General features: G+C 40.1%; 1 protein-coding gene across 3 annotated transcripts in view; it reads left to right on the forward strand.

The window, feature by feature from the left end:
- The window catches only part of CADM2 (cell adhesion molecule 2), a 572,300-nt gene extending 564,383 nt beyond the window's left edge, over positions 1 to 7,917 (forward strand). For all 3 annotated transcript variants that reach the window (XM_063150069.1, XM_063150071.1, XM_063150070.1), the window contains one exon: positions 228 to 7,917. In XM_063150069.1, coding sequence (XP_063006139.1) covers positions 228 to 346 — 119 coding nt within the window. In that variant the 3' untranslated portion in view covers positions 347 to 7,917. The remainder of the gene's footprint in view (positions 1 to 227) is intronic.
- The last annotated feature ends 17,824 nt before the right edge of the window (positions 7,918 to 25,741 follow it).

The raw sequence follows: 25,741 nt of genomic DNA on the forward strand, positions 1-25,741 counted from the left end.
ATATCCCTTTCCCAGTATAAGTATCAGTGTAAATATTTCTTAAGCAAATCAGAAAGTTGAGCACACCTTTATGATGTATACTAAAAACTGTGTAAAAATATTTTTCATTAATTGAAAAACTGGAGTGCATTGTTTAAAATGCACTTCCTATAATACAGTGAAAAAAAAAAAAACAAACCCTAATCATTCTCTTTTTCTTTTTTTTTCTCTTGTACTGATTCCTACAGGAACATATTTAACAAATGAAGCAAAAGGAGCTGAAGATGCACCTGATGCCGACACAGCCATTATCAATGCAGAAGGCAGCCAAGTCAATGCAGAGGAGAAAAAAGAGTATTTCATTTAGATGCAGAGCTAGAATCTTGGAGTTTTACTTATCAGGCTGACTGCTGGAGAAAACTGGCTATCATTTCTCAGAATTCATTTCTGCCATCTTCTGCTATCTTTATTAACTCGCATACCTGCTATAAGTAGCCAGTTTATGCCAACAATCAGCTGTTGTCATCCTCATTCTATAATTACAGTATCATGCATAAAACAGGACATTTCTTATTGCCTAAAAATCATATCCACTGCTCTCTTAACATACAGTGCTTGAATATACAGCCTTAACAATGTTAATCATCATCTTAATCCAAGTTTTCTACATATTTATGTGTTATGCAGCTTTCTTTTCCAGTTTTCTTTTATCATGTCCCTATTAGTATGTCATAGAACAAAATTCATAACAAATACTATTAGGTAAGGTCCTAATTTACTTACAGAAAATGTTAAGTCTAAGATTAGAGGTTTACAAAGAATATTTTATACCTATCTATAATGCAAAAAGCAACTTGTTTTTGAAACATATGCCCTTGGAAACACAAATTGAAATTGGTTTAGTATAGTTTCTCATATGTTTGGATTTGGTGGGAAAAAAGATCAGTCCAGTGAATTTTTTGGGGTGTTTTGCTTTGTTTTGTTATGATTTAAATGGTACCTTGACAACAGTGCCATGGTTTAGTGGGAAAAACATGTGAGTAGCTATACAGATTCTGCAAAGTTAGGTAATAGAGCTTCTTTTGAAACAATTTGTCCTGCCCTTTTACTGGCTTTTGGGATCACAAAGATTAGAGAACTTTCTGAGTAATTTATGTTTTTATAATTTATTTGCTAAACATGAACTCACCTGCCTACTCAAATTTGATGTGTTCATGGGGCACAATTGCAAGGCATTTTAGTATCTGTATATAGTGCATATAATAAATTCAATTAAACATTATTTGATACATATTCAACTTTTTTGGCGGTAGCTAAGTCAGTCACAAGTAAGCATTTTCTAATGTCCATTATATCCCTTTAGATATGCCTCAAAATCAATATTCTGAGTAGATAACATGTGTTAGTATTTTTTTGTCTGTATGTCCTAGCACTGTTCAGCAGCAAACTTTTCTAGTTCTTGTTAATTTTTTCTTTGTTATACAATGGAAGCACAATGTTATATGGAAAGGTAGTTTTAAGCTAACAACCAGTGCACAGCCTCAGGTTTTAAATTACAACCACATTTGATTACTATCCTTAAAAAGTACTATTGAGTTGCTAAAATTCTCAATTTTAATTTGGCAGTTCCAGAGCTGCTTCTCTATGTTGGTTTGCCAAAAAAAAACAAAAAAAAAAAACTTTAAAAAAAAAAAAAAAGGAAAAAAAAAAAGAAAAAATAGAAGTGTTAAAACAAAAGATATATGTTTTGTGTATACAGTAAATGGACTAATTCTTTATATTAAATTCCTGTCTATGCATTTTGTGAGGTACAAACTTATGTCACCGTGAATGATAGAGAATTCCTGCCATGCTTTTAGCTCCACAGTGAAGGTCTCTGTTTGGATTATTTCTGAATTTTATCTTTTTTTTTTTTTTTTTGTGTAATTGACAGCTGAAAAATCACATGCTCTTAAATATGACAACAAAACACTGTAAGCCCATCGGCTTATTTCCTCTTCCAATGAAAAGAAAAGGTTGCCATAACAGGTCTTGGAAATGATTCTACACTGGAGAACGCAAGTTAAGTCTAGTTGGAGCTCGCTTGGCTCCTGTGTTTTGCACCTTTGACAAAAGAAGTATTTCTCTCTGGTTGATGTGTTTGTGAAGCATAAAAGCATGATGGTCTGCTGTAAAGGACTTTCTCCTGGGATTTTATTTTTGTGTGGGGAAGGGAGAATTTGGAATAAGACATCATGTGGTATGGTAAAATGGAAGATAAAGGTGCTGTGACAGATTATTTATCAGAAGAATATAAACCTTTTAAGGACAATATTAGAGTATTTTAATTGTTTTTGCTGAAGCATCTATCTTGTTACTTTCTAAGAAAAAAGGGTGACGTCAATCAAAGCAGCACTTTTTTTCAAAATATACAGACATAAATAATATGATGTGGTTGAGTGTTAACATAATAAATCATATACAGTATGACATTTTAAAGAAATAAGTCTGCATTGATGTGATTGCATGCTTGTTTTTACAGTTCACTCCATACCCATCTGTGGAAAAATGCAATAATATGTTAATATAATATGGTAGTTTGAGAGAACCAGGTAGGTGCTACTAGACACATTGAAAACTAGTATAGGTTTACAAGATATTCATGTCTTTCAAAACATAAACATGTAAAAGGCTGGCAAAGGAAGTCATTCAGTTTAATACCAAAAATATGGGTTCTTGTCACAGCAGTAAGTTACATTAGCTGTAGTACAGTATCAAAGTTTTATTTCAGGACCTGGGGCCCAGCTCAACAAAGCTTTTAAGCTCATGGTCAGCTTCAGGCATCAGAGGAGTTCCCTTGGAGTGTAAGGCACTGTTCATATGCTTAAAAACGAAGTGCTTCCCCGGATGAGGGCCTTATTTGCTCCAGTGGAATTCCCCACCAGCGTGGTGTTTACGCCTTTCTTCATCCTTCCTAGCTCCAGCTCGCTTGAATAGTAGGGTTGTTACTTGAACCATTACCCAGCCAAGGTCAGGCAGGGCCTTCAAAAGCAGCATTGGCCTTGTGGTAACCATTTCAAACCATATTCTCCAGTTGCATACAGACAGCATTTCAACTTGGCAAAAAAACAGATATAAACTGTACTGTTAAGACAGGTTTGTTTGGGTTTTTTTTTTTCCATTGGCTTTCAATTAAAACTGCTCACATATGCTCATTTTTAACCCATTTGATCTTCCATTGTCTTGCACCTGGTGATGTCCCTTGCAGCTGTGCACAGCAGGTGTGAAAAGCCCCACACAGAGCGTTCTACCTGGATGGCACTTTGCAGGCCTGTCTGGTCTTCACGGGTTCAAATCACTACACTGGGTGTAAAGATCCCTCTTTTCTGTCAGCAGAGTCATGGCTCAACACTAATGACATTAAGTAGGCTAAAAGCCAGTTGTCCATTCCTTTTGCCCGAGTTCCCATTCTGAAAAGAAAAATAAAAGTTTTTATGATGGTGTGAGACACCAGCGAGTGTGTAAAAAGGAGGCTCTGAATGGGAACCACCTTCACTAAAATGTATGTGACATCCTCTCCCTCACTCACTTGCAGAGTAGTTTTCTCCAGACCAGGTAGCTAGTTTCTGCCAGTGTACTGTTTACAGTGTCGATTGCTGATTATTTTTAAACTTTTTGATGTAGACTTTAATTTTTTTTGTTGGTTTTTTTAATGCTTCAAGAACATTCTCATTATTTGAACAAGAAAGCGGTGCATCAGAAGACAAGGGGTGCATCATCCCACTCTTTTAGTGTCATCTGACAAACCAAGAGACAGTTTAAGGAACCTGATGTTTAACTTGAGGCTCAGAGTTTAAGCTAGAACATCTCAAAAAAGTTTCCACATTACTTAAGGATGGTTCGTCTTGCACTGAGACTCCCTCTCTAAAGGAACATGAAGAAAACCAACTTTTCTGAGTGAGACATGAAAGTTAACATCTTGTGTGTTTTCATTGCAGTATAATATATATATAAATATATATATAGCTATTTCAATGAAAAGAAAGGACAGAATCATCTGTAATTATGTAATTCATGATTGTAACAGCACTGAAGTTACCATGTACGCACATGTACAGTAGCTCTTTCAACAGTTACAGTGTAGTTACATGTAATTCCCTGTAACATAGCAGTTCTAGTGTAATTTAGTGCCACTTATTGTAAAGTGTTACCAAAAGGAAAACGGACTTCTTACCTTTAGAATTCCGTTCCAATTAAAGGTAAGTTTATTAAATTAGCATCATTAAATCTGATACTGCGTTTCTTAATTAAGGAGATGATTTAAAACTCTCATGTTCACACTGCAGCTTCCCCCATGGCTTACCCAGACTCCTCCAAATGTCTAATCTCTACACTCCTAGGGACTGGTAATCTGTGATGAGCATACCAAAAATCCCAGCTACTCCAACTTTAATTGAACAAGCTGTCTAATAAAGAAAAACAGCAACAACAAAAATGATGAGTAATGCTTTTTATTAAGTGGCACAAAGTACACACTAAAAACTATGCAAAAATATAGGTAAATACAGTGTACTTACATGTAAGTATCTTGTACTTGCTGTGTATGGATATTGGAAAACCATGTAATTATAATATGCATTTTGATTATTTCAAGCAAGGGGTGACCCCCAACAGTCACAGGGGAAAAGTGGAAGGTACATCTACAAGCAGTGGATATCCTAATGCAATATGTGTAATTCCTCTACTTGCAATGACAACTAATTTATAAATAATACTGCTCCTCATTCTCACCAGCTTTGCTTTCCATTTCTTGGAGCACCATTAAATACCACTGAAATACCTTTAGGCAAAGTGAGACACTGACTCCTCTAGTGGCTTTGCTGCCAGCACTCTGAATGTCTGGCAACACTGTTCTGTAATCTTATTGCTGGCTCAATAGCACAAGTTTCATCTTTTTTTCTGTCCTCAAGGGAGCCTAGTATGTTAAGATGCTGCCATATGCCCTGGTATTTTTAGCATGAACAACAGAGAAAGAGAGAGAGAGAGAGAAAAAGAGAGAGAGAGAGAAAGAGAGAGAGAGCTGCATTCTTCTGACCCCTATTTTGTTGAATCACCTCACCTGGAATTTCCACTGCTTGCTCAGTAACACCAGGTAATCATAAATTGTAAGTACACAATGCTTCCATTGCAGTACAGAGGATGCCCTAGATGATAAAGCTAATGTTTTTGTAAATGTGAAGTTTTGTATTGTAGATCTTTTTCCTTCTTGACACTTTTCTGTCGTGCCCTTCCAGAAGAAATGCACCAAAAGATAGATAACATAGAATAGCAAAAGAAGACAAGAATTTTTTTGTAAGCCTTCTTGTGGTTGCCATTGCTATCACCCTCCTTTGTGTCCTGTGTAACAGGCAAATCAATGTATTTAGCAACTGCCATTAGCATCATTCCACACTATACTATTCCTAGAATATGACATCTACCTCTTAGTCTAAGTACTAGCTATGAGATATTTGTATACATTTTAAATACTATTGAATCTTTGCTTTAGTCTTGAAATGAAATCACTGCATTATTTTTTTTCTGTTAAAAAATAGGTAAAAATATGGGTTCATAAATCTTGCCCTGTTCTTATTAATTTTGGTATAGTTTTAGCTTTTTAACAGGGCATAGGGACACAGCCTCAGCTGGTATAAATCAGCTTCACTCTGTTGCCTTAAATGTGGGCCAATTTACGCTGGCTGGGGATTCATCCCAAGCAGCTTAAAAATAAACTGCTATAACACATCAATATTTAGTCAGCTCTAGATAATGATTTGCAATCCAACTGCAACACAATTCTTCCAAGTAAGACATGCACGTATGAAGAGAAACTTTAAAAAGCACATGCAAGCTTTTGAATTAAATATGCAATATCAACACTGTTGAGATATCCTGACTTGTCTCTCACTTATTTAAACATAATATTGCCAGGGCATGTTTACATTAAAAACACTCAATGCATGGGGAGCAGAGAAGGACTATTGCGAACAGCAGGAGAAAATTAAATTAATAGAGAAGCCTTTGAAGTCAACAGAACAGAGTAGATACTCTTTTGAGAGTAGGACTTCCTACAGGGTTTTTCAGGGTGGACCTAAGGCCTCTAAAACATGTGGAAGTTGTTTACTTGGCATTAAGAGAAGCTAGCACAGTTCCTTCTTGCTGTCGAGGAATCCTACCCAGCACTCTGCACTTCTTTTAACTCAGGAGAAAATAAGGGTACAAACATGGTTGAACAGCACACTTCTGTATCACTCCACATCCTCAGGATGCTCCAAGCCTCGTGCGCTTCCAGCAGCCCTTAAGAGAATTCTTCCAGCATCTAGGAATCATCCTGTTGCCAAGTTGTGTTCATTTTCCTCAGCAATGTTTAATGTACTCACAGCCAGACAGAAGGTGTGAAGCCAATTGGAATGAGTCTGCAGTTCTAGGGGCTTCCAGAGCCTTGCAGTAGATGGGGAAAAAAATTTTAAAAAATTAAATACTTCATGGCTTCTGTGTTTACTACAGGTCTGCCCTCCACATTCTGTGTCTTAAGTCATTTATTCTCTGCTGGGCTAAAAGCAGCGGTCTAATTGGAAAGGAGGAAGGAAAAGTATCTCCTCTGAAAGGATCAGTCTGTGCTACTATTAAAGAAAAGTTCAAGGGTTTTTGTTTCTTCCCTTTTTTAAGATTTCAGGTGCAAAGCCAAGCCTGTTGGGGTCAGCACTTTAGCACTTTCCCTGTGTTCAGGGTCAAGCCAGCAGTGTTTCATGTGTGAGCTCTGATCTCATGTTTCAGCACAAATACAGACAGCCTTAGCCTGCCCTTATGCATAGTGCTGAAAATCACCAATGCTATTTTCTTCTAAACATAGTAATTTTTTCAGTCTTGTTCTAAAATGAAGTATTGAAGGGTTTTTATAATAGGTGTAAAGGGAGGGAGTTTAAAGTAATAGCTTGTAAATAAGATTGTGAGGATGATCATCAACTCTTCATGTTGATTATAAAGAGGAGGATAGTCTTTAATTGCTGGGCTGATTTCTTTATCATTTCCTCTTTCTCTCCTTTCTATGCATATTGATTAATGTTAGTAAATATGCAGTTGCACATGTTGTCCTTTTTCAGTGAATGCAGATTTGCTTATATCCCTATATAGCTTTCATGGAAATATGCAAATATAACCTACAGTCATCTGCTTCTGCCAAAACAGTGAGCCAAGAGAGGAAAATCATGGATTACTGGATTCATATATGTCCTGCTTCCATCAAAATTGAGTACAGTACGCCTATTGATCTCAAAAGAACAAGGCTCAAGTCCTTAATGCACATGTTTGAGTTGCTGTTTAGCTCTTTTTCAAAAGAATTATAAAGCAGTCCTTGTGCATCCTTTACTTTTAGCCTAGATATTTTATAACTACAAAACCCCTTCAGTTCACCAGGAAGTTTCCTAGAATAAATAATAAGGCATAATTTGTGAAAGGACTATAACAAATTCACTTATTGATGGACAGTCTAAGTGTATTCTCCTAGGAACTCTGGTGTACTTTGCTCTTACACTGACAATTTATGGCCCTGAGAAGAATATATTTGAATGGTTCAGAAATACAACCATTAACCTGTTAAAAAATAAATCCATGGGAATTAAACATATTGCACTGATGATGAGACACATCAACTTCATTTTATTTCCTCATTAATAACTTTAAACAGACAAAATGCATATTGTAATGTTGGGTACATGACACTTGCATGTTGCTATGCCTATATACTTACAAAGTATTCAATGTGTACTTGGTGGCGCTTAAAAATGTCATGTACAATTCTTCTAAACATTCTTACAGGGTTCCCATTTGCACTTCATCTTTCAGAAAAGTCTTGTCAGAAAATTGTCTGATGAATATTATTGAAAAAAAATAAAATTTCAATTTTAGTTATCTGTTGGACATTTCTGAATTGTCTATTCATTTGAAACATTACCTGGTGCTTGCCAGTTTGGCAGTGGAGATGATTTAGACCAGTGGCTGTACAACAGAGTGTTCACTGAGCAGATTTTGCTGTTTGCAGTAGAATTGTTGCAATCAATCATATTCTTCTTAAAATATTAATTCTGAGCTTTTAAACAGTAAACCAAGGAAATAATCTGTGAGACATAATTACAAATTCTATTATTTGATTTGATGCTTATATAATATTTATTGCGTGTTGCCTTATAGTTTTGTCTGACTGACAAAGTAACAACTGTCGGATGCCATCCTCACTGTGGGGGAAACTCATCCTTGTGAAGAGGTCAAGTGATGAAAAGCATTTAAACCTGTGGGACTTAAATGGTGGATTAGCCCTCTTGAAGGAGCTATGGAATTCATGCAAGGTTTTCTGCACCACTTACCATGTTTGAGTTGATGTTGTAAAGGGCAAGAGGGCCACCAGTCTCAACGGGAGAGGGACAAATGTCAGAGGGAAGAGGAAATTCTGAGTGTGTCTGTGTTTCTGAAAAAGAAACCAGTCCCAGATTGGTACCCCTGTGCAGAGGATTTATAGTGCTCTTGTACATCTCAGTTTTCCTGTGACCTGAACTAAGCACAGTTTTGACAAATGTAGAGTCCTGTTGGATTCAGTGGATTTTTTCTTATCTTTATTGCTTCTTCTCACTAAATGAAAAGATGTCCTTTTCACCAATTTTTAAAGTGCAATAAGAAAAATTTTAAATATAGCGGCAATACAGATTTTCACTTTTTCCTCAGTCACATGTCCATGACTTTCAGGACAAAGCATGCTGGAAGTCTACAGTGTACCCTAGCAAAATGACACAATCCAAAAAATTATACAGTGCAGCAAACTATGCATTCCACCCCTGGATGAATAGTTTTTAGTACTGTCCTCATTTCTGTCACCAAACAAAAACTTACCCAGAGATAACTGCACTTTGCTCTTTGCCTTTCCCTGGTTGAGAGAAGATTCTTACAATTATCACTTCAACCTGGTATGTCCCTTACATGGTTCCCTTAAAAAAAGAATACTAAATCTGTAAATGCTGCTAATAGATTTTTTTTTTTTCATCAGTAGCAAAAAAGCCAGCCCTCTTTTCCACTTTCTGTTGTAATAAACAATGAGAGTCCCTCCTTCTATGGCTTTTTGGTTTGATTTGGTTTGTGTTTGGTTTGGTTGGTTCTTAGTTTAGAGTTTTGTGGGGTTTTGCTTGTTTGTCTCTTTTCAAAAGGGAGAACAAACAGGCTTTCTTTTAAACTATAAAGGCTGCCTGAAATTACACTGAATACTGAGAATAATTTCATTGAATGCAGAGTCTCTGTACCAGCCTGTCATGGTATTATACACATTAAACACTGACGTGTAAGAGGAGCTCCTTGCCCCTTTTAACAGCCATCAGGCACCTGCATGAGGATACACAGAGTTATTCAAAAGTGATGTTACAGAGGAACACTTGGCCCAGCCCCTTTGGTAAGTGTAAGGTAAAGGTAAGTGCAATTAGTGAAATTCAGAGATAATTAAGTGGGGATAATGAAGATGATTCCTTGCTTGACAAAGAGTCATAGTGTGCTGCCTTCTGGTCCTGCTCCAAGCACTTGGCAACATCCTGAGCCATGGGAGGGCACTTTTGATTATCTCTGGGCTCCTTGCTTGCCCTAGCTCTTCCTCCTGCTGAGTTTGCAGCAATAGCTTCTCTGCTGCTCAGGGCTAAGAGCTGGGGCCTTATTGATTCTGCAAGCTGCACACAGGAAGAAAAGAAGACAAGAGAGTGTTTTTAAGCAAGCCGGAAAGATTTTTTAGAAAGAGGCCTCTCCTTTATTCTGTGGCAACTTACAGGAAATTAGCACTGATGTCAGCTGGTGAGGATAGCAACCATCCCTGCTTGGAGTGTTGAGGGGGAGGACATCCTCTGGGCCCTGCCAGCTGGGTGGAGGGGAGAAGCAGCAGAGAGAGGAGGAAAACTGCTCATGCCAGCAACATGGGAGGCAGGTTTGTCTCTCTCTAGTAGTAGGACCAAAGGGGGAGCCTGTGGCTTTTCCTTTCAGGCTGTATTCATGGCTAGAGGTGCAAAAAAACCTGATCCAACCAGGAGATTTGCAAAGCCACTGAACAGCAAGAAACATTTCAAATGCTGATGCCATCACCTGGCAAGCAAGCAGTGCTTCCCACTTCAAGAACTTTGAGTTGATTGAACTTAGAGACAGGTGGGAATTTACAAAAGACAAAGAAAAGAAAAGAAGAAAAGAGGAGAAAATCAGAATTGGAACCTTGACAGATAAGGTTGGACAGAAAGTGCAAGTAACAGAAAAGAAAATAATACCATTTTCAAGGGCTTTTAGTCCTGTATGAAGGCATTAGCCTGCCCTGTTTCAGGACAAACAAAATACTTTATATAATTCTGTAATTTTTCCAGTGCATTTTCTTTTTTTCTGGAGCATCTAATGGTAACCTCAGGGACAAAAGCACATACACCATGATGTGATCCAGTTAAAGTACATCATTATTTTGCACTCATTCACATTGGATGAGATTACCCTCCAGAACAGCAGTAAGGAACATGACTAAGAGCTGTCATATCTATTTCCTCATCCACACCCCATGAAGGAATATGTGTGCAATGAAGCATTGTGCTTTAGTTTTTTATTTATTTATATATTTTCATATTTTCCCAATGTTTATGTAAGAACTTTGTATTTTTAAAATCACTTTGTACTTGAAGATGAAACCAACGCAGTTTGTGATTGTTCCTTCTTCCTATGAGATTCAATGCTCCAGTTTGAGCAAATTCTCCCTGTAAAGACTTCAGCAGGATAGAGGATTACTTTTCTTGATGATGGTCTAAATTTATGATCTTCAGCAAGACTTTTAACTCTACTCAAATCCAACCTTTAAAGTAAAGTCCAGGACCTGGGTTTAATTCTGAAAAGCTGATATAGGCTGTGGGAAGCAGGCTGAGCTTGTTTATTAAGGAGAAGATGCATCCAAGTTTTCCAAGCCTTTGAGGGTGCAATGGGACATTCCTCATGGCCAGCCATCCTGCACAGCTCTCATCCACCTGAGAGGTGACACAGATGAATTGCTGCCACCAGCTCCACATTAATGTATTGCCTGAAGGTGGTAACAAGTCACAGCTCCTGGAGAGGAGGGAAGCAATCCTCCTGTTGGGAGTGTAGCAATGTCTCTCTGTCTGTGTGGGGCTGGTTTTGGCATTCTCTGGGAGCAGACCCGTTCCTAAATTTTATTTACCTGGGCACAGGTGAGGCTGGTGCCCTCTTCATGCAGGTAGCACAGGATTGCAGTGCCTGTGACCAAGCCTTGTCTGCACATGGAAGCTGAAGATGATGTATGAAAGGGTTAATCCCATAGGACTGAACAGCTTGAATTACTGAATTATTATTACAAGGTCTTCTTCTGGTTCTGCATGGAATTACTGGTGGGCTCAAAGTTAGGGGGTTTATTTTTCAAGTTGAGCTCGTGAACAGCAGGCACAGCTGCACAGAAATTTGCACACACACAAGCACAACACTTCCTATATTTTTCTATGCCTTTTTCTTGTCCTAGCAGACAAGTTCTGCATTCTCTGCTCCTCCAAGTTCACGATTTTGTAACTACCGTTGTCTCTTAGGACACAGCTTTCTCTTTTTCCTATTTGTTTTATACCTGCACAGCTGCTAGTGATGCTTTGTGTGGCACAGGCAAACTAACTCTAAGTTTACTCATTGATCAACAGGTTTGGCTGTAAGTTTTTCAGCAGGACACATACTGAGCCTTTCTAAGGGAAGCCATAATATATAAAAAGGGGGTGGTGGTGATGCCTTTTGGTTTTTGCCTTTTTTCTTTTATGTGCTCTCTGAATTCCTCACACATATATTTGTTTCTCTGTCACTTATTAGTAGCTAGATTTCCCCCCCCCCCCCCAGTAATTTTCCATGGTTTTTCCCTAGGCAGAAAGACAAAACAAATTCCAGAGCCCCAAGTCCCAGGAGGTGCAAGGCTCCAATGTTATCTTGGTTCTTCCTGGGAGCCAAGGCTGAGAACAACTATTTGGGATCCATCCTCATGGACAGAGCACAGCCAGTGCTGAATGGGGGGCTCCAAAGGGGTTTGACCTGAGGGGGAATTGCATCACCACTTGTCCTCCTAGTTGGTGCTTCTTATCAATTATGCTAATTTCCTTAAACCTATAAAAACCTCTTTACTAAAATTATCTTGCATTTCATTTCCAGGTTGGGAAAAAGGCAACAGTGGAAAATATTATGGATTTTCCCACTATAGTCAGTACAGCTAGGCAGTGTTCACTGAAGTGTGAGGGAGATTCAGCTTCAGTTCCTGAAGGTAAACCAAGGATGAAGGAAGCTGGTGTGTGGCTGGTTTTGGCTGTGCTGCAGTTTGGCAGAGTGTGTGTGTCAGCAGAAGCACCAGATCAGGGCATTATATGACCACCAAATCACACATTTTTCTCTGCCACCACTCTCTATTTCCATCAGAGTGGGAGGCAAATAGCCAAGCTTTTTTCAGTGCCCCTGTGGCATTGAATCTACATTTTCATTCAGGAAATGAATCATGATCATTGTGCCCTTTTGTAGGGCAAAACCAGACAAAATGGTATTTCCCTTTCATGCTCAAAGCTAACAATACAGAACTTGTAAGGAACTAGGAACAGGGGGAAGAGAATTATATAGGCTGTGTGGGGTGGAGAGGAATGAGAAATGCAACAAAAGTGAGAAAAAGAAAGGTGTTGGCAGGAGGAAATGCTGCAATACCTCTCCCAGCACTGAAAGTCTCACAGTTAAATTGTCAATGTGAGGTTCACAGTCAAAGGAGAGGAGCATAGCTAAAGATTCAGATACAACAGCAAAAACTGTTAAGGGTTCAGGGAGGGAATGAAAGAAATTTCAAAGCAAAGCCCCAGAGAGAAAAAGGCCTCTGGAAGAGGACGATGGCAGACTGAGAGAATGTCACTTTGACACTGCTGAGATGCCCTAAAGTCCCCAGAGCTGGGACTGAGGAGGCATCACATCAGACTCCCAACAGAAAGGACTTCCACTGTCACTCACAGGCAGCCTTGGAGCTGATCAAAGGGTCCTGCTAAAAACCCACATGAGCTCAGGAGCCCAAGAGAGAGCAGATTGCCTACAGGCAACACCTTGAGCTTAAAATCTTCAGGAGACAATAAGGCAAAAGGGAATAGCTTGAGGTTCCTGTAGCCACAAGAAGCCCTCTCCCCATCACTAATGGGAAATGATGATGTGGTCTAAAGCATTCCCTACTCTTCTGGGGTAAAATTATACCAGCAGCTTCACCTGGCACGGGAATATTTGATATAAATATTTACATCTTCATCACTCTCTCTCAAAGCTCTACCGGAGACACTAGAAAGTCAGCAGCAACTGCTTCAGGCCAAAGCTCTGCTCCAGCTATCAGAAGAAAATGGCAAGTGCAGTCACAGCCTTTGTCACCAGCTGCCACCCACTTACTCGGGTGCTTGCAAAAAAGAATGACAGACAGTTACTCCCTGACAATGGCAGTGGCATTCTCACTCCTTCACAGCTAAAAGGAACTCTAAAAAACCCCTCTGTTAAATTCATACTGAAAGAGGTTAAACCTTGATGCACTATTAATAAGCTCAAGAGACAAAACTTGGAAATCTCTCACCTCCTTATATACCTCAGGCAGGAATTTCCTTCCCAGAAATAATCTCCTTTATAACCAGCCAATGAAATTTGTTACAATTAACCAAAAGAAAGGAGTGAAGACCATTGTCAGGGTTTCCTGAGCTGCAGAGTTCATTGTACAAGCCATGAAATTCTCTTGCAAATGGAAATTAAGTACTCTGTAGAAGCAGGGATCATTATATAAGAATATAAAGGAAAGCCCTTGCTGCCCTATATCCCTAACGAGCCAGCTAATTTATGGGTTTAGTTTTCCTAATGACCAACAGTGATTTGGCAGACATCACCTATGTATGAAACAAGGTGAAACTGAGAACCATAGAAATAAGGCTGAGTTATACCAAAGCTAGTTCAGTTTAAAATCAGCCTAACTCCCCCAGACCTCTGTGAAATTACTCCTGATTCATTTGGATGTGCTTAAGCACAGAACCCAATTATTGTTTTTGCAAAATGTTGAATGCAGTGTCATGCTGGGGCAAGGAATGAAGAAAGGCTTGTTTCAGCCATTTTTTTTTTCTTTCCTCATTGTTTTTTTTTTCTTTTTTTTCCTCTTTGAATGACTTTTATGCCAAAGTTCTCATTAGGCAGCACCAGAGATGTCAAAAAAACTGCATGAGGTGTTACAGTAGTGACTCAAACCTCGTCTAGCCTCTGTAAAAATGCATGTTAATGCACTGACCTCTCCCAAGAAGCAGGGACAGCTCCACAGCTTGTTTCTGAGCTAATGCATAGAAATTGGAGTGGGAGGGTATTGGGCAGGATCAGTGTCTGGCACAGCCATATACTGCTAGTGAATTGCCCATGTATCAAGTTAGAAAATGTGCAATTACAGTTGGACAGAAAAAAAAAATGAAAATAATGCAGGGACTCAGTATTTACTTTTTGTTTGTTTTCTCTGAAGGCCTATATATTTACTATCAGTCATGAGAATGCAGGATAGGGTTGTTTGCAGGGTTTTTTTTTTTTGCAAAAGGCTACAGGAGGACTTGTCAAATATGATAAGGGAAAACCATGAGCAGATATTCCTAAGAAGTTGTTATGTGAGTGAAATGTGAGCCTTCAGGGAAAGGCCTGGGAATTAAATGTCCTCATAAAATTCTCAGGGCACAGCTGCTTTCAGTAGCTGTGCTAAGCTGCAAGAAATGCAAATGACTCATTTCTAAAGGAGCAGAGGCCCTGGTAGAGTGTGACTAACCCACATCCCCTTGCTGGCCAAACACTCACTCTAGTGCTCAGCTTGCTGTGAAAAACCAACCCCTTTGCTGGTACAGAGCTGGCACCAAGAACCTGCTAAAAATTTGTCTTGTTCTGATTTGGGTTTTTTTTCATGGGACTGATCCAGCAGTTTCATCTGGCTGGTACAGGACTATAGCAGCATTTCCTCAGTGGAGAACTGGGCTTTAAACCAAAAGCAGAAGTGTCTCTGTAAGACTGCTGTGTGAAAAGTCCCTTTGCAAATAATTTCTCACCAGAAGACTTGCCTTTTCCCATTAATTGATAAAAACATACTAATAATAATTTTCAAAACATGATTGAGATGATCCGTTTGTTTCTTGAACTTTGCTATTCCTTCCTAAATTTTTTTTACCAGGTAACATTCTTTAGCAAAGGTCTGATAATCGAAAGGGGGACAAAATAGAAGCCAAGAAAAATGGGTAAGAAAGAAGGGTTTAAACAGTATTCAAAGTTTTGCTTTATTTGTATTATAGGGGGATAGAACATAAGTAAGTAAAGGTAGTATAGAAAGTAATCATACTCCCTGAAGAGTTGCAGCTGGGTTCATTATTAAAGATTAGGAGCAGGCCTGACTTTAATGGCCCACAGGTGTAGGCAATAAGCAGAGTGTTATAAAAGAGTGGATTGGTTGGTTGAGGGGAACTGGCGTCAGTTGCCTGCTGTGAGGACAAGGAAGAGTCAGTGCCTGGAGGAGCTGCCTACAAGAAACATCAAGGAGGGATGAAACTCTGGCAATATGGAACCTTTGCAAGATAATGACAACAGTAAGAAAGTAGGTTTTAAACAGTATTCAAAGTTTTGCCTTTTCTTTTTTTTTTTGTTTTCAAACACAGTCTGGAAGTACCTGGGTTTCTTACTGCTTCCTGCTGTAATTAGTTAGAAAGTTGAAACACATCTTGCAAGCCAGCATTTCAGATGGTACTTGATCTGTGGTGAGTGAGGTCAAGGATTGTCTCTCTTACAGTGTGCCTGGGCTTCTTGTTAACCAAAAGTCCCATAACAATGTGACCAAAGAATACAGATCTGCATCTGATCTCCAAATATGCTTAAAGTATATATATACTGATATCTCTATATTTATTCCTATCCCTAGGCATCTTTTGTTCCTGACTCTCTGTGTCAGTACAAATCTATTATGTTGTCAACGTGTTTGGGTCAGGAGGAGTTACTTTAGGGGGTTTTGTCTTCCCCAAATCCCTTTAGCTGATAGAAGCAAAATCAATATCAGGTTGCCCAGGTTGTATTGCTTTTTGAGCAGTACCCATTCCATGTTTTCCATGTATGAAATGGAGTTAATATTTAAGGCACATTTTTAAAACTCTTCAAAGATTGTGATGTTAAAAATTAGCCTTTGCCTCTCACTAATATGTTAGTTTAACATATATTAAAAATCCCATTAGATTTGCACTTGGGTGGTCTCAGGGGAGCAAATGTCTGTGACGGCCACCGATGTAGAAATAAACTGAATTGAGCAGCGTGCACTGAGTTTGCTAATAAACCCAGCTCAGATGCCTGTCAGAGCTGGAGTGGCAGCACCCAGTCTGGCAATGAGCGGGGCTCTCTGCACGCTGCCACTGGAGAGGAGAGCTCTCCACAGGACAGCGCGGCTCCCGCGGCAGCGCACAGCAACACAACTTTGGGAACAGATGGGCTGTGTGACAGGCAGATGTGTCAGCAGCTCCACTCAAGAGAATAGGAGGGTGTAATTAAGGTTTTGCTGTAGAGCAGGAGTTTTAATAGCACAGATATTTTCCCTGGTATTTGTTTCAAACAGAAATCAGGAACTGACAGTAGTGACAGGAATTGAAGAGACAAAGCCTGCTGGAGACTTCCCTTTGACTTTTTCTGCCTCTATATAATGTTTGCATAGCCTGGTTTTAGGGTAATGCAACCATCTTTGTCCATTCAAGAAAGATAAATTATTGTGTGAGTCAATAATAATAATATTAATTGTTTAAAAATATTATCTGATACTAATTGCATAAAGTTCCTGTACAGACAAATTTCTCCAGTTTCTGACTTTAGCTCTGCATTTTTCTGTGCTTTATTTAAAAATCACAGAATAATTGTTTTCCACTCTGTCTGTACTCTTTTAGTACTCTCACTGATATGGACTAAACAACTTATTAGAAAACATGGGATTATAACAATGTGTTCTTATTTGAGCTACTGCCAAGTTAGAAATCCTGCATCAACACTTCTATTACACTCTTAAAACTTGAAAAGTAGTGTTTCAGCCTGTGTGGTTAGTTCAAAAGATTGCAAATGCAAAGTTTACAGAAGTGTGTGACAATGATATATTTGCCAGCAGCAAATTAGTCCAAGTGAGTTGTAAAGCTTGCTCTGACATATATAATTCTTAGCAGGTTTCAAACTGTCTCCTTCAGGCTGTGATTAATTTCATTAGATATTCTTAAAGTTAAGGAAAAAAGGAAGAGTAATAAGGTAGTCTGTCAATCACAAGTTCTAAAACAAGAAAATATATCTTAGATTAAGTAATCTTTCCATTCTGCAGAATTGATTCTCATCTCACTGACATGTAAATGGTTCTGCTGCATTCATAACCCACACATTTAAGCAGATGAAGATTTAATTTTAGCACCAAGCACTGATGTCTGATGTGTTTATCCCAAAAGATCTCCTCCAAAATGGAGATTATGCAACAAAGTGTTTCAAATTTACCTCTCCCCAAATAATGTGAAATGCCATATCAATGACAAAATTATGTGCCCATAGAAAAAGGCCACTACATAATCAATATGGAAAATTATTTATATTGTGCATAAAATGTGTTTATGTCATAAGTGAAAGATGCAAACAGTAATTTAAACCTAGAATTATGTTTTATTATGGTCAAGGTATGAAACAAATCTTTACATTCATCACAAAGATATGACAATGACGGAAGTTATGTGTGAAGGTAATTTGCAGCCTGAGCACCTAACAATAGGAATCACCATGAAGGTGGCTTGTGGCTAATGATTACATGGCTTTTGTTAATCCTGGATGATTAAATATGGCTTTCTTTTCCTCTGATGATTCCATTGCTGGTTTGAATTCCCACAAGAAGCTTGATCTAATGGCAACAGTGTTATATTTTAAAGAAGGACACCATTTCTCTCTCTGGTGAGGCCCAGCTGCCTCCTGCACACAGGTTTTGCTCATCACTTGCTGATAGGGCTGATTTACCTCTCTGCTCAGGACTCTCAGTTTTGGGTTTGCCCTGCTGATGTGTTGCACTTGGCTATCACTGGCCTCAGCTGTGGCCATTTAGTGGGTGTGGGAGGAGAGAGAAAATCAGTTTGCCTTTTTCTTACCTCTGCCCACATCCCACTCTTGTTCAAATGCTGTTCTCTGCAGTTTCCAGCTCTCCTTTCTGCAGGCAGACAGCATGGCAGTGAGTACCAATACCCTTTATTCAGTACAGCATCCAAATTTTCTAGGACATTACTGCTTTTATTGTCCCAAGACACCTGTGATAAAGGGTGGGTAGTGATTTCATGTCGCAGAGAGCAATCTGAGAACAAAGAGGTGTACTGGTAAAGGGGCTTAAGGATTGAAGTTGTTTTTATCAAACCTTTGGTGCTTCTCTGCCACAGCAGAGTCCAGAGCTCTGTTTCAAATCTGTGTGGATGCCTAGGGCATGGATCTGGGTGTCTAGGGTGTAGCTGCTTAGCCCACTGAAAAGGGATGCATTTAGAATAGTTGTGGAGAGTTGGATGGCATGAGATGCTCACAAAAGGGATATTTCTGAACTTTTATCTTTTTTCTGAGGCTTTGCCAAGTTAGCTGAGTGTATCATAAATCAGATATTCTTTTGGGCTCAGTGCTGGCACCTGTTACCTGAACTTCTTCCAGAAAGCAGGTCAAGCAGCACACTACCAGGAAGGGTAATGGGGTTGTGTGGTCCCTGGTGTCAGTGTTTTCAGCTCTGGCATGAGTGTTCTTCTGTGAAGGGATAGGGCTGCAGAGATGCCCACGTTTGCTTCAGGGTTTGCTTGTCATCCCTGCTAACTCTCAGAAGAATAAAATCACAGCTTTATTGGGTCAATGATGATGAGAATAGCTCCTAAGGTTAACAGCTAGGGACCTAACCCATTCTTTTTCAGTCACATCACCTAAGAAAGAAGGGAACGAACACATTCCTCCTCCTCTTTGCCAGTCCAGCTTTGTTTCAGCTCTGTGGTTGTGGAGCAGGAGCTTGAAGATGCAGGCTGGAATTACCCCAGGTAGACTGATCTTTTCCCAGATCTTTTCTGAAGCAAAATGAGACCTTTTTCACAGCAGGTGACTTCTTTACCCACTTAGACCTATGTAAAGTGGGAAGGCACTGTTGTTGCTGCTGCTTTCTGTCTGATTTCTGAGACCTAATGAGACCTGACCATTGTTCTCCACCACAATAAAATGTACAAAGGACAAGGCCATCATTCTCTTGCCATCTGTCTCAGCTGTGAATAGTTTAAGGATGACCAGAGTGTTTCTCACATGGGGAACACACCAGGCAGCCCAGAAGGGAGTTTTGTACACCCAGCTGAGGCAAGCTGCAATTTTCCACTTGGGACTTGCCACTAGTGCCAGCATCAGCTTGGGCACTGGCTCAGGAAAGGGGCTCTGCTTTGTACATCCATTTGCACCCCCATTCAGGCCCTTCTGATCACAGCAGAGGCTTTTCAGTCCCCCATGGATGCTGTCACATGGGTAACAGCACAAATTCATTCTTTTGGTTTCTGTGTAGGTCTATAGCACAGTGGAAAAACAAGAGCTAATAGAAATGCTTGAGCAGACAAATGGGAGCTGGGCTTTTTGCCACTTTATCACTGTAGTTCCTCCCATGCCTCTCACTCCTGCTTTGCAGTAACCCCTGCTACTCCCATCACGTGTATCTTGATCAGAGTCTGTCAGTCATGGTTTCAGGGTGCCAGATGTGATGCTATGTTATGCCAAATGTGGCCTGAACTGAGTGCTAGTGTGACTCACTATTGAACCATTTTCTCCTGTGAGACAAACAGGATTTAATAAATATGTAAAAAAAAACCAGACAAACAAAAAGAACCTCAAGGGAAATACAAAGAAGGAAGGGGAATGGTGATTTTAGACATGACTGTTTTGTATGTTGGTTGGGTCTGTTGGCTGAGCTCCTATACAAGTTAAAAATAAGTATATTTACTAGCCTTTGTTTTAACCCAAGTTAACAGTGAGAAGACTGAAATAATATGGGAGGAATATAGCCTGAAATGAGGATTTTTAAATTTTTTTTTTTGTAAAAGCACATGGATTTTTGGGGTTGTCTGGAGCAATTTCACAGAAACAAGAGCAGATTAAAGGAGGTAATGACATGTTTGTAATTTCATTCCTAAGGCTCATGGTGTCCTTCCCTCTGTCTAGTTTTCAGCCTGGAGATAAATCAAGGGCTTCAATTTCCAAATCTGTCATAGAAGCTTCACAAATAAAAACGCTGACAAAAAATATCTGCTTTTAAATGGCTACTTGCAAGCACTGACAACTAGCAGTCTATAGATCTTTTCACCTTGCAGGGAACAGAAGCAGGGTGTATTGCCAGGAAAAATGAAGAGCAGAAATGTACTGCTCCTAAAGTTAAAGTAATCTAAAAGTATGACAATAATAAACCATTTACAGTCATGTTTTGAATGCTAGATGAAAATAGATTTCAGGTGCTATATTAACAAAGCCTCTCAGCTGCCTGGTGTGGAAAAAGAATGGATGTGGCATTGGAATAAGAGGTAGAGAGGCCATGTGCACAAGAAAAATTCCTTCCCAGCTGCTATGGCTGTTCCATATGTGCTTCTCTGCCCACAGAGTGCTTGTAAGTGACTGGGGAGGAGTGGGACAGAGGCAGCATGAAAACCAGTGTAGATTATGCTGCTTAATGCTGAATAATTTGCTGTGTCTGTTAGCTGCAGGCTCTCGCTTTTGCAGGGTATGAATTCAAATTATAAGTGAGAGCTGCAGCAGTTGATAGCAAGAGGCAAACTAGGCCAGTTATTTTGCTGAAACTCGGGGTGATGGAGTTGAGGAGTGCTTCTCCTCCATCGCTGCAGGGTCCCTGACCCCACAAAAAGTCCTCACACAGGGATTGGTGCCTGCTGCTCACACCTGCAATCCCCTTGATCTGTGAGACTCAATTCTGTCAACAAAACTGCACTGCCACGCTGTGGTTTTGAATATCCCCAAACTCTTGCTGATTTTAGAGGCAGAATATGGTGAGTCAGCCCCTCCCATGCTGTGGCTTCCTGACATGTTGGACCTGCTTCATCCTCAAGCCAGAGAATAACCTGGTATGCAGACTGTGTGGGGTGGGATGGTGTTCACAGGTGTCTCAGGCTGAGGGAAGAGACGAGGATCTGACTCCATGTTTCAGAAGGCTTGATTTATTATTTTATGATATATATTACATTAAAACTATACTAAAAGAATAGAAGAAAGTATTTCTTCAGAAGGCCAGCTAAGAATAGAATAGGAAAGAATGAGAATAAAGGCTTGTGGCTTGGCTCTCTATCCAAGCCAGCTCACTTTGATTGGCCATGAATTAGAAACAATTGACATGGGCCAATCACAGATGCACCTGTTGCATCCCACAGCAGCAGATAACCATTGTTTACATTTTGTTCCTGAGGCCTCTGAGCTTCTCAGGAAGAAAAATCCTAAGGAAAGGATTTTTCATAAAAGATATCTGTGGGGCTCTGGTCTGGGTGCAAGGTCTCAGCTCCTGTGGCAGAATAACTGCACACACTCATCCACCCATCCAGGAGAGTGCTCATCTCTCTCCCTCTGCCAGCATGCACCTGTGTGTCTTTGCTGCCTTTCAGCCAACTCATCTCTTCAAGGCTTCAGCTTGGTAAATTCTGAAAGGAGATGTCCAGCAGTTCCCATATCCAGGGGGTGGAATGAATGAAACATGCTGCAGGCAGCTGAAGTGCCTCATGTAAATTTATTTCATGCATAAGCATGCCATCCTTGTGCTGTGTGGCCCCCAGGAGCTGCTGTGGGCAGGCTCTGTGGTAGCTGCAGCCCCTGCCCCAGCAGGAGCTGTGCTCGTGTCCTGCCTAACAGGCAAATGGCCACAGCTGGCCTGAAGGCGATTTGTAAGGCAGAAAAAGAGAACATGCCAAGGAAAATGTGTGTCTAGCATAGCCCTACAAGTGAGAAAGGATAAGACATGAGAGACAGAGGATCATGTTGTCTAGCTAAAATATGGATTTTTTGGAAATGCATGAGAACTGCCTGTGGGACATAATAGCTTTCTAGGGCAGGGAATTTTACACTCGCCTCTGCTGTCCATCTGCTCAAGACAGTGATTATCTTCATCACTGCAGCCTTTGTCAGCTGGTGGGGTTCAGAATGAGTCTGGAGAAGGTGGATGCTCTCATTTTGCTCTTCACAATTTATGCTTCGAGGTCAGCCGAGCACTGTGAACCTTACTGCTCTAATTTTGCTTCTGGTTTGATCACAGCTGTAACAGGAAGGGTTAGAAAAAGTTTTTACTTCAAGTTGAGGACTTGCCACCTCAGAGCCACTGAGAGATGAGGCTCAGTGAGTAGCTACCACAGAGGTTTTTATTTCAGGGAAAGTTTTGAAAAAGGAATGCTTTAATCTGTTGGTCTGGAAAGTCATCTGTGAATAAGGGCAAAGAGGGTTAGTATTTTTAGGACATATTATATGTTCAAAGAGCTGGGCACAGTGCTAATGCACAGCCATTAACAAATTGATCTTCAGCCCCTGTGCGCAGTTAAGTAGGAATATTTTACAGCTGGGGAGACTGAGACAAAGCATCTTGCTTCAGGCTGCCCAGCAACAGAGGTGGCTTTAGAAGTCAGCATCTCCTGTCTCCCTGTGTCATTCCCCCAGACAGCACTGCCAAGCAGCAAAAAGCTGAATCAGAGGCACCTTTCTGTGAGGCTTAAAGAGCATGACCATGAAATAAATATTTAACAGCAAAAGCAAAAGGCAATCCAAACATTGCTGCTGCATTTTGAGTGCTGGGTTCTGCAGAGCAAAGCCATCGGTAGTTTGGTAAATCTAACACCAAAGACATTGTTTTATTATCAATATCAGATCATTGCCCATCTTGGTAATCACTGGACTATGTGTTTGATAAAAGAATGTTTGAGAACAGCCAGGGTGTTATTATATATAATTGCTCTTTACAATGACTGGATATCTCTGGTGAAAATGAATTGGTGATCTCCACTGCAGCAGAATCTATTAAATAATTGGAGAGCATGACTGGTATCTTTGATGTTGAAAGGAAGAAATTCAATAAGCAGTCTCATCAGGCTTCCTAACACAGCAGAAAAAAAGGGCTGCAGGCAGGAACACACTGACACCACAGGTCAGTGAAGGTTTATGGATTTGTGTGCCTTAGAAAGGAGGCAAAACCTACTGTACAGGACTGTTGAACCATTAGATACCTCAGGGTGTCAGAGTATTTTTGTATAGCCTTCTAAAAATATAAATGGTAGGGCCAGACATCAAAAGTCTCTCCCCTGCCCACGTTTTATGAGAATATCATGTGTCCTGAGGAGATGTCAGAACGGTGCTTCAGCTGTTTTGCTATTTGACAGTGGAACATTATCCTTAGAGGATTCATTTTCACATTTATTAACCCATCTCTGCCTCACAGACTCATGTCTCTCCATCAAAGAAGTACCTGTTTGTCTTTGAATTAATAGCTTACATGTATGTAGCAGCCTCCATTGCAAAAAAAAAAATAAAAAGGCATTCAAAAGCATTCAGCTCCCTCTGCCAAATGTAAAACAGCTGGCAGGTACTTAGTACATCACCCTGGGAGGAGAGCTGGCTGAAGAAAGCACAAAAAAAAGTCCTCATTCTCTTCTAACAAGAGGTACCCAGGGACATTTAATGTGACCATGGGACCAGCTTTTACTGCCTCCTCTGACAAAACTGCACACAATGCACCTCATGATGCACTCTTTATCTGCAAAGCTGAAGGAGGGAAAGGGATCAAGGGGCTTTGAGGATCAAATTATACCTCTCCAATGTTCATAGCAGCAGTTGTGCTGGCATTAGTCCAGAGAAGGGATATTTGGTGAAATAGTTGACAACATGGGGTTTTTTGGTCATTTCATCTGTAAAGATGTGCAGTAAGAGAGAGCTGAGCACCCCAGGTGCAGGTGCATAATGCTTCTGCAATGCACTGGGGGTAACTGGTGCACGATGACGGGACAGTGTCAGTGCCTGCCCCACTGGGGATGGCCCATTCCTCACCTGAGGAGTCAGCCAAATTGAGGGAAGCTGGCCAGGAGAAAGCACAAACACTCTGTGGTGAATTCCCAGTCTCTAGAGCAAAAGGCAAACCTCCCTTGTGATGCTGATTTGTGCTCAGTGGTGACACAGTGAGGAACGTGGTGGTCCCAGGATGTGTGAGAGATGGGAGAGCTGGACAAGCCAGAGGGACCTCATCAGTTTTAAATCCCTTTATCAATCCCAAAGCTGTGTGGTGCAGGCAATAAAATGGGGTCACCCATTTTAGGCAGACATCCAAATCCTCTGACCTGCAGGCTGCTTGTGGAGCTGCTGTCTCAATGTGGCATTGAAAATCCTCTGGACAGCATTATGCACTATCCAGATCTATTATACAGCATTTTTCAGTATCTCTCAAGGGGTCCACATTGTTGTTGTTCCATATCTCGCATCCATTTCCTGCTTGTTTCAAAAATCATAAATACATAGCAAATGTTGAGTGTAAATTTTACAGTAATAAGGTGTAAATTTGTTCTCTTATTCAAAATGTTTCTACCTTTAGTGAGACACATCTCCTGTACAATGTGATGATTTAAATTTAATTTTTTTAACTTCACTTTATGTTGAACTGTGGGAAAGGTCTAGAATATGGATTTATAATATATAAGTTAATGCATTTTTAGAACTCTCAAATGAAGTTGGTTTGCTGTAAAACCATTTTTCTCATAAAAAGTTCTTCTCTTCCTTGTCCACCTTTTTCAAGCTTAAGCAAATTAAATGAAGAATTCATACACAGATCAAAGAGAATGCTAAAGAGTAACTTTCCTGGCTTACTTTCTCTTTTAGGAGAAATGAGTAACTTTTAGGAGAAAGCAGTAACTTTTCATCTCAGGTGTAGTGTCTTGATTAGCTTTTTTCCTGCCTCTATGCTGTGCTGCAGTATTCCTATTAAAATGTCTTTGCAGCTTCATAACTCCCCAATACAGCAAGGAGCTGAAGGCTCTGTGCTGCAGAAGTGCAGCTTTGCTTGGAGTACATGATTAAAAAGAGCAGATGAGTAAAAAGCAAGATGAGATAGCAAAAAGCCCTATCAAGCTTCAGAGAGTCCATGCTTTGGGCACTTTATGAGCGATCCTTTACAGCCTTTGAGTTCTGTAGGAAAAGGGTGACAGGTTTGTGTTTTTGGGCCGGCTTCCAAGATCTCCCAGCATTCTCACACTTGAGGTTTTCCAGCACACGCTCAGCCACAGCAGGGCTGATAAAATCTGTGTTAGAGAAATTTGGGATTCAGAGCTTGCACTTCTTGAGGGTCAGGGCTTGAAATCTCCTGTGAGTCTGAGCTGAACTCAGAGCCAGAGACTCTCCTGTGCATGCTCAGCTTGTCCTGCAATGGGCTGCTGGGGCTCTGGAGTGCCCAGTTGCTTTGAGGCATCTGTGCTCACTGCATTGCTCGGCATTCCAGCTATTCTCTCTCCCTCAAACAGCATCCTCCCATTATATTTCTATTTTTTATCACTTCTCCTGTGTCTTTCAACTGAAAGAAATGATGGCCTGCATTTTTTAATTTGTACTTGGATGTGTGTTTTTCCTTTGATACCAAACAATGGATTCTTTCCTGTCGGTTCCAATTTATGAAAACTAAAAATCAGAT

This window comes from Melospiza melodia, chromosome 2 (assembly GCF_035770615.1).
Source record: "Melospiza melodia melodia isolate bMelMel2 chromosome 2, bMelMel2.pri, whole genome shotgun sequence".
Classification (NCBI taxonomy): domain Eukaryota; kingdom Metazoa; phylum Chordata; class Aves; order Passeriformes; family Passerellidae; genus Melospiza; species Melospiza melodia.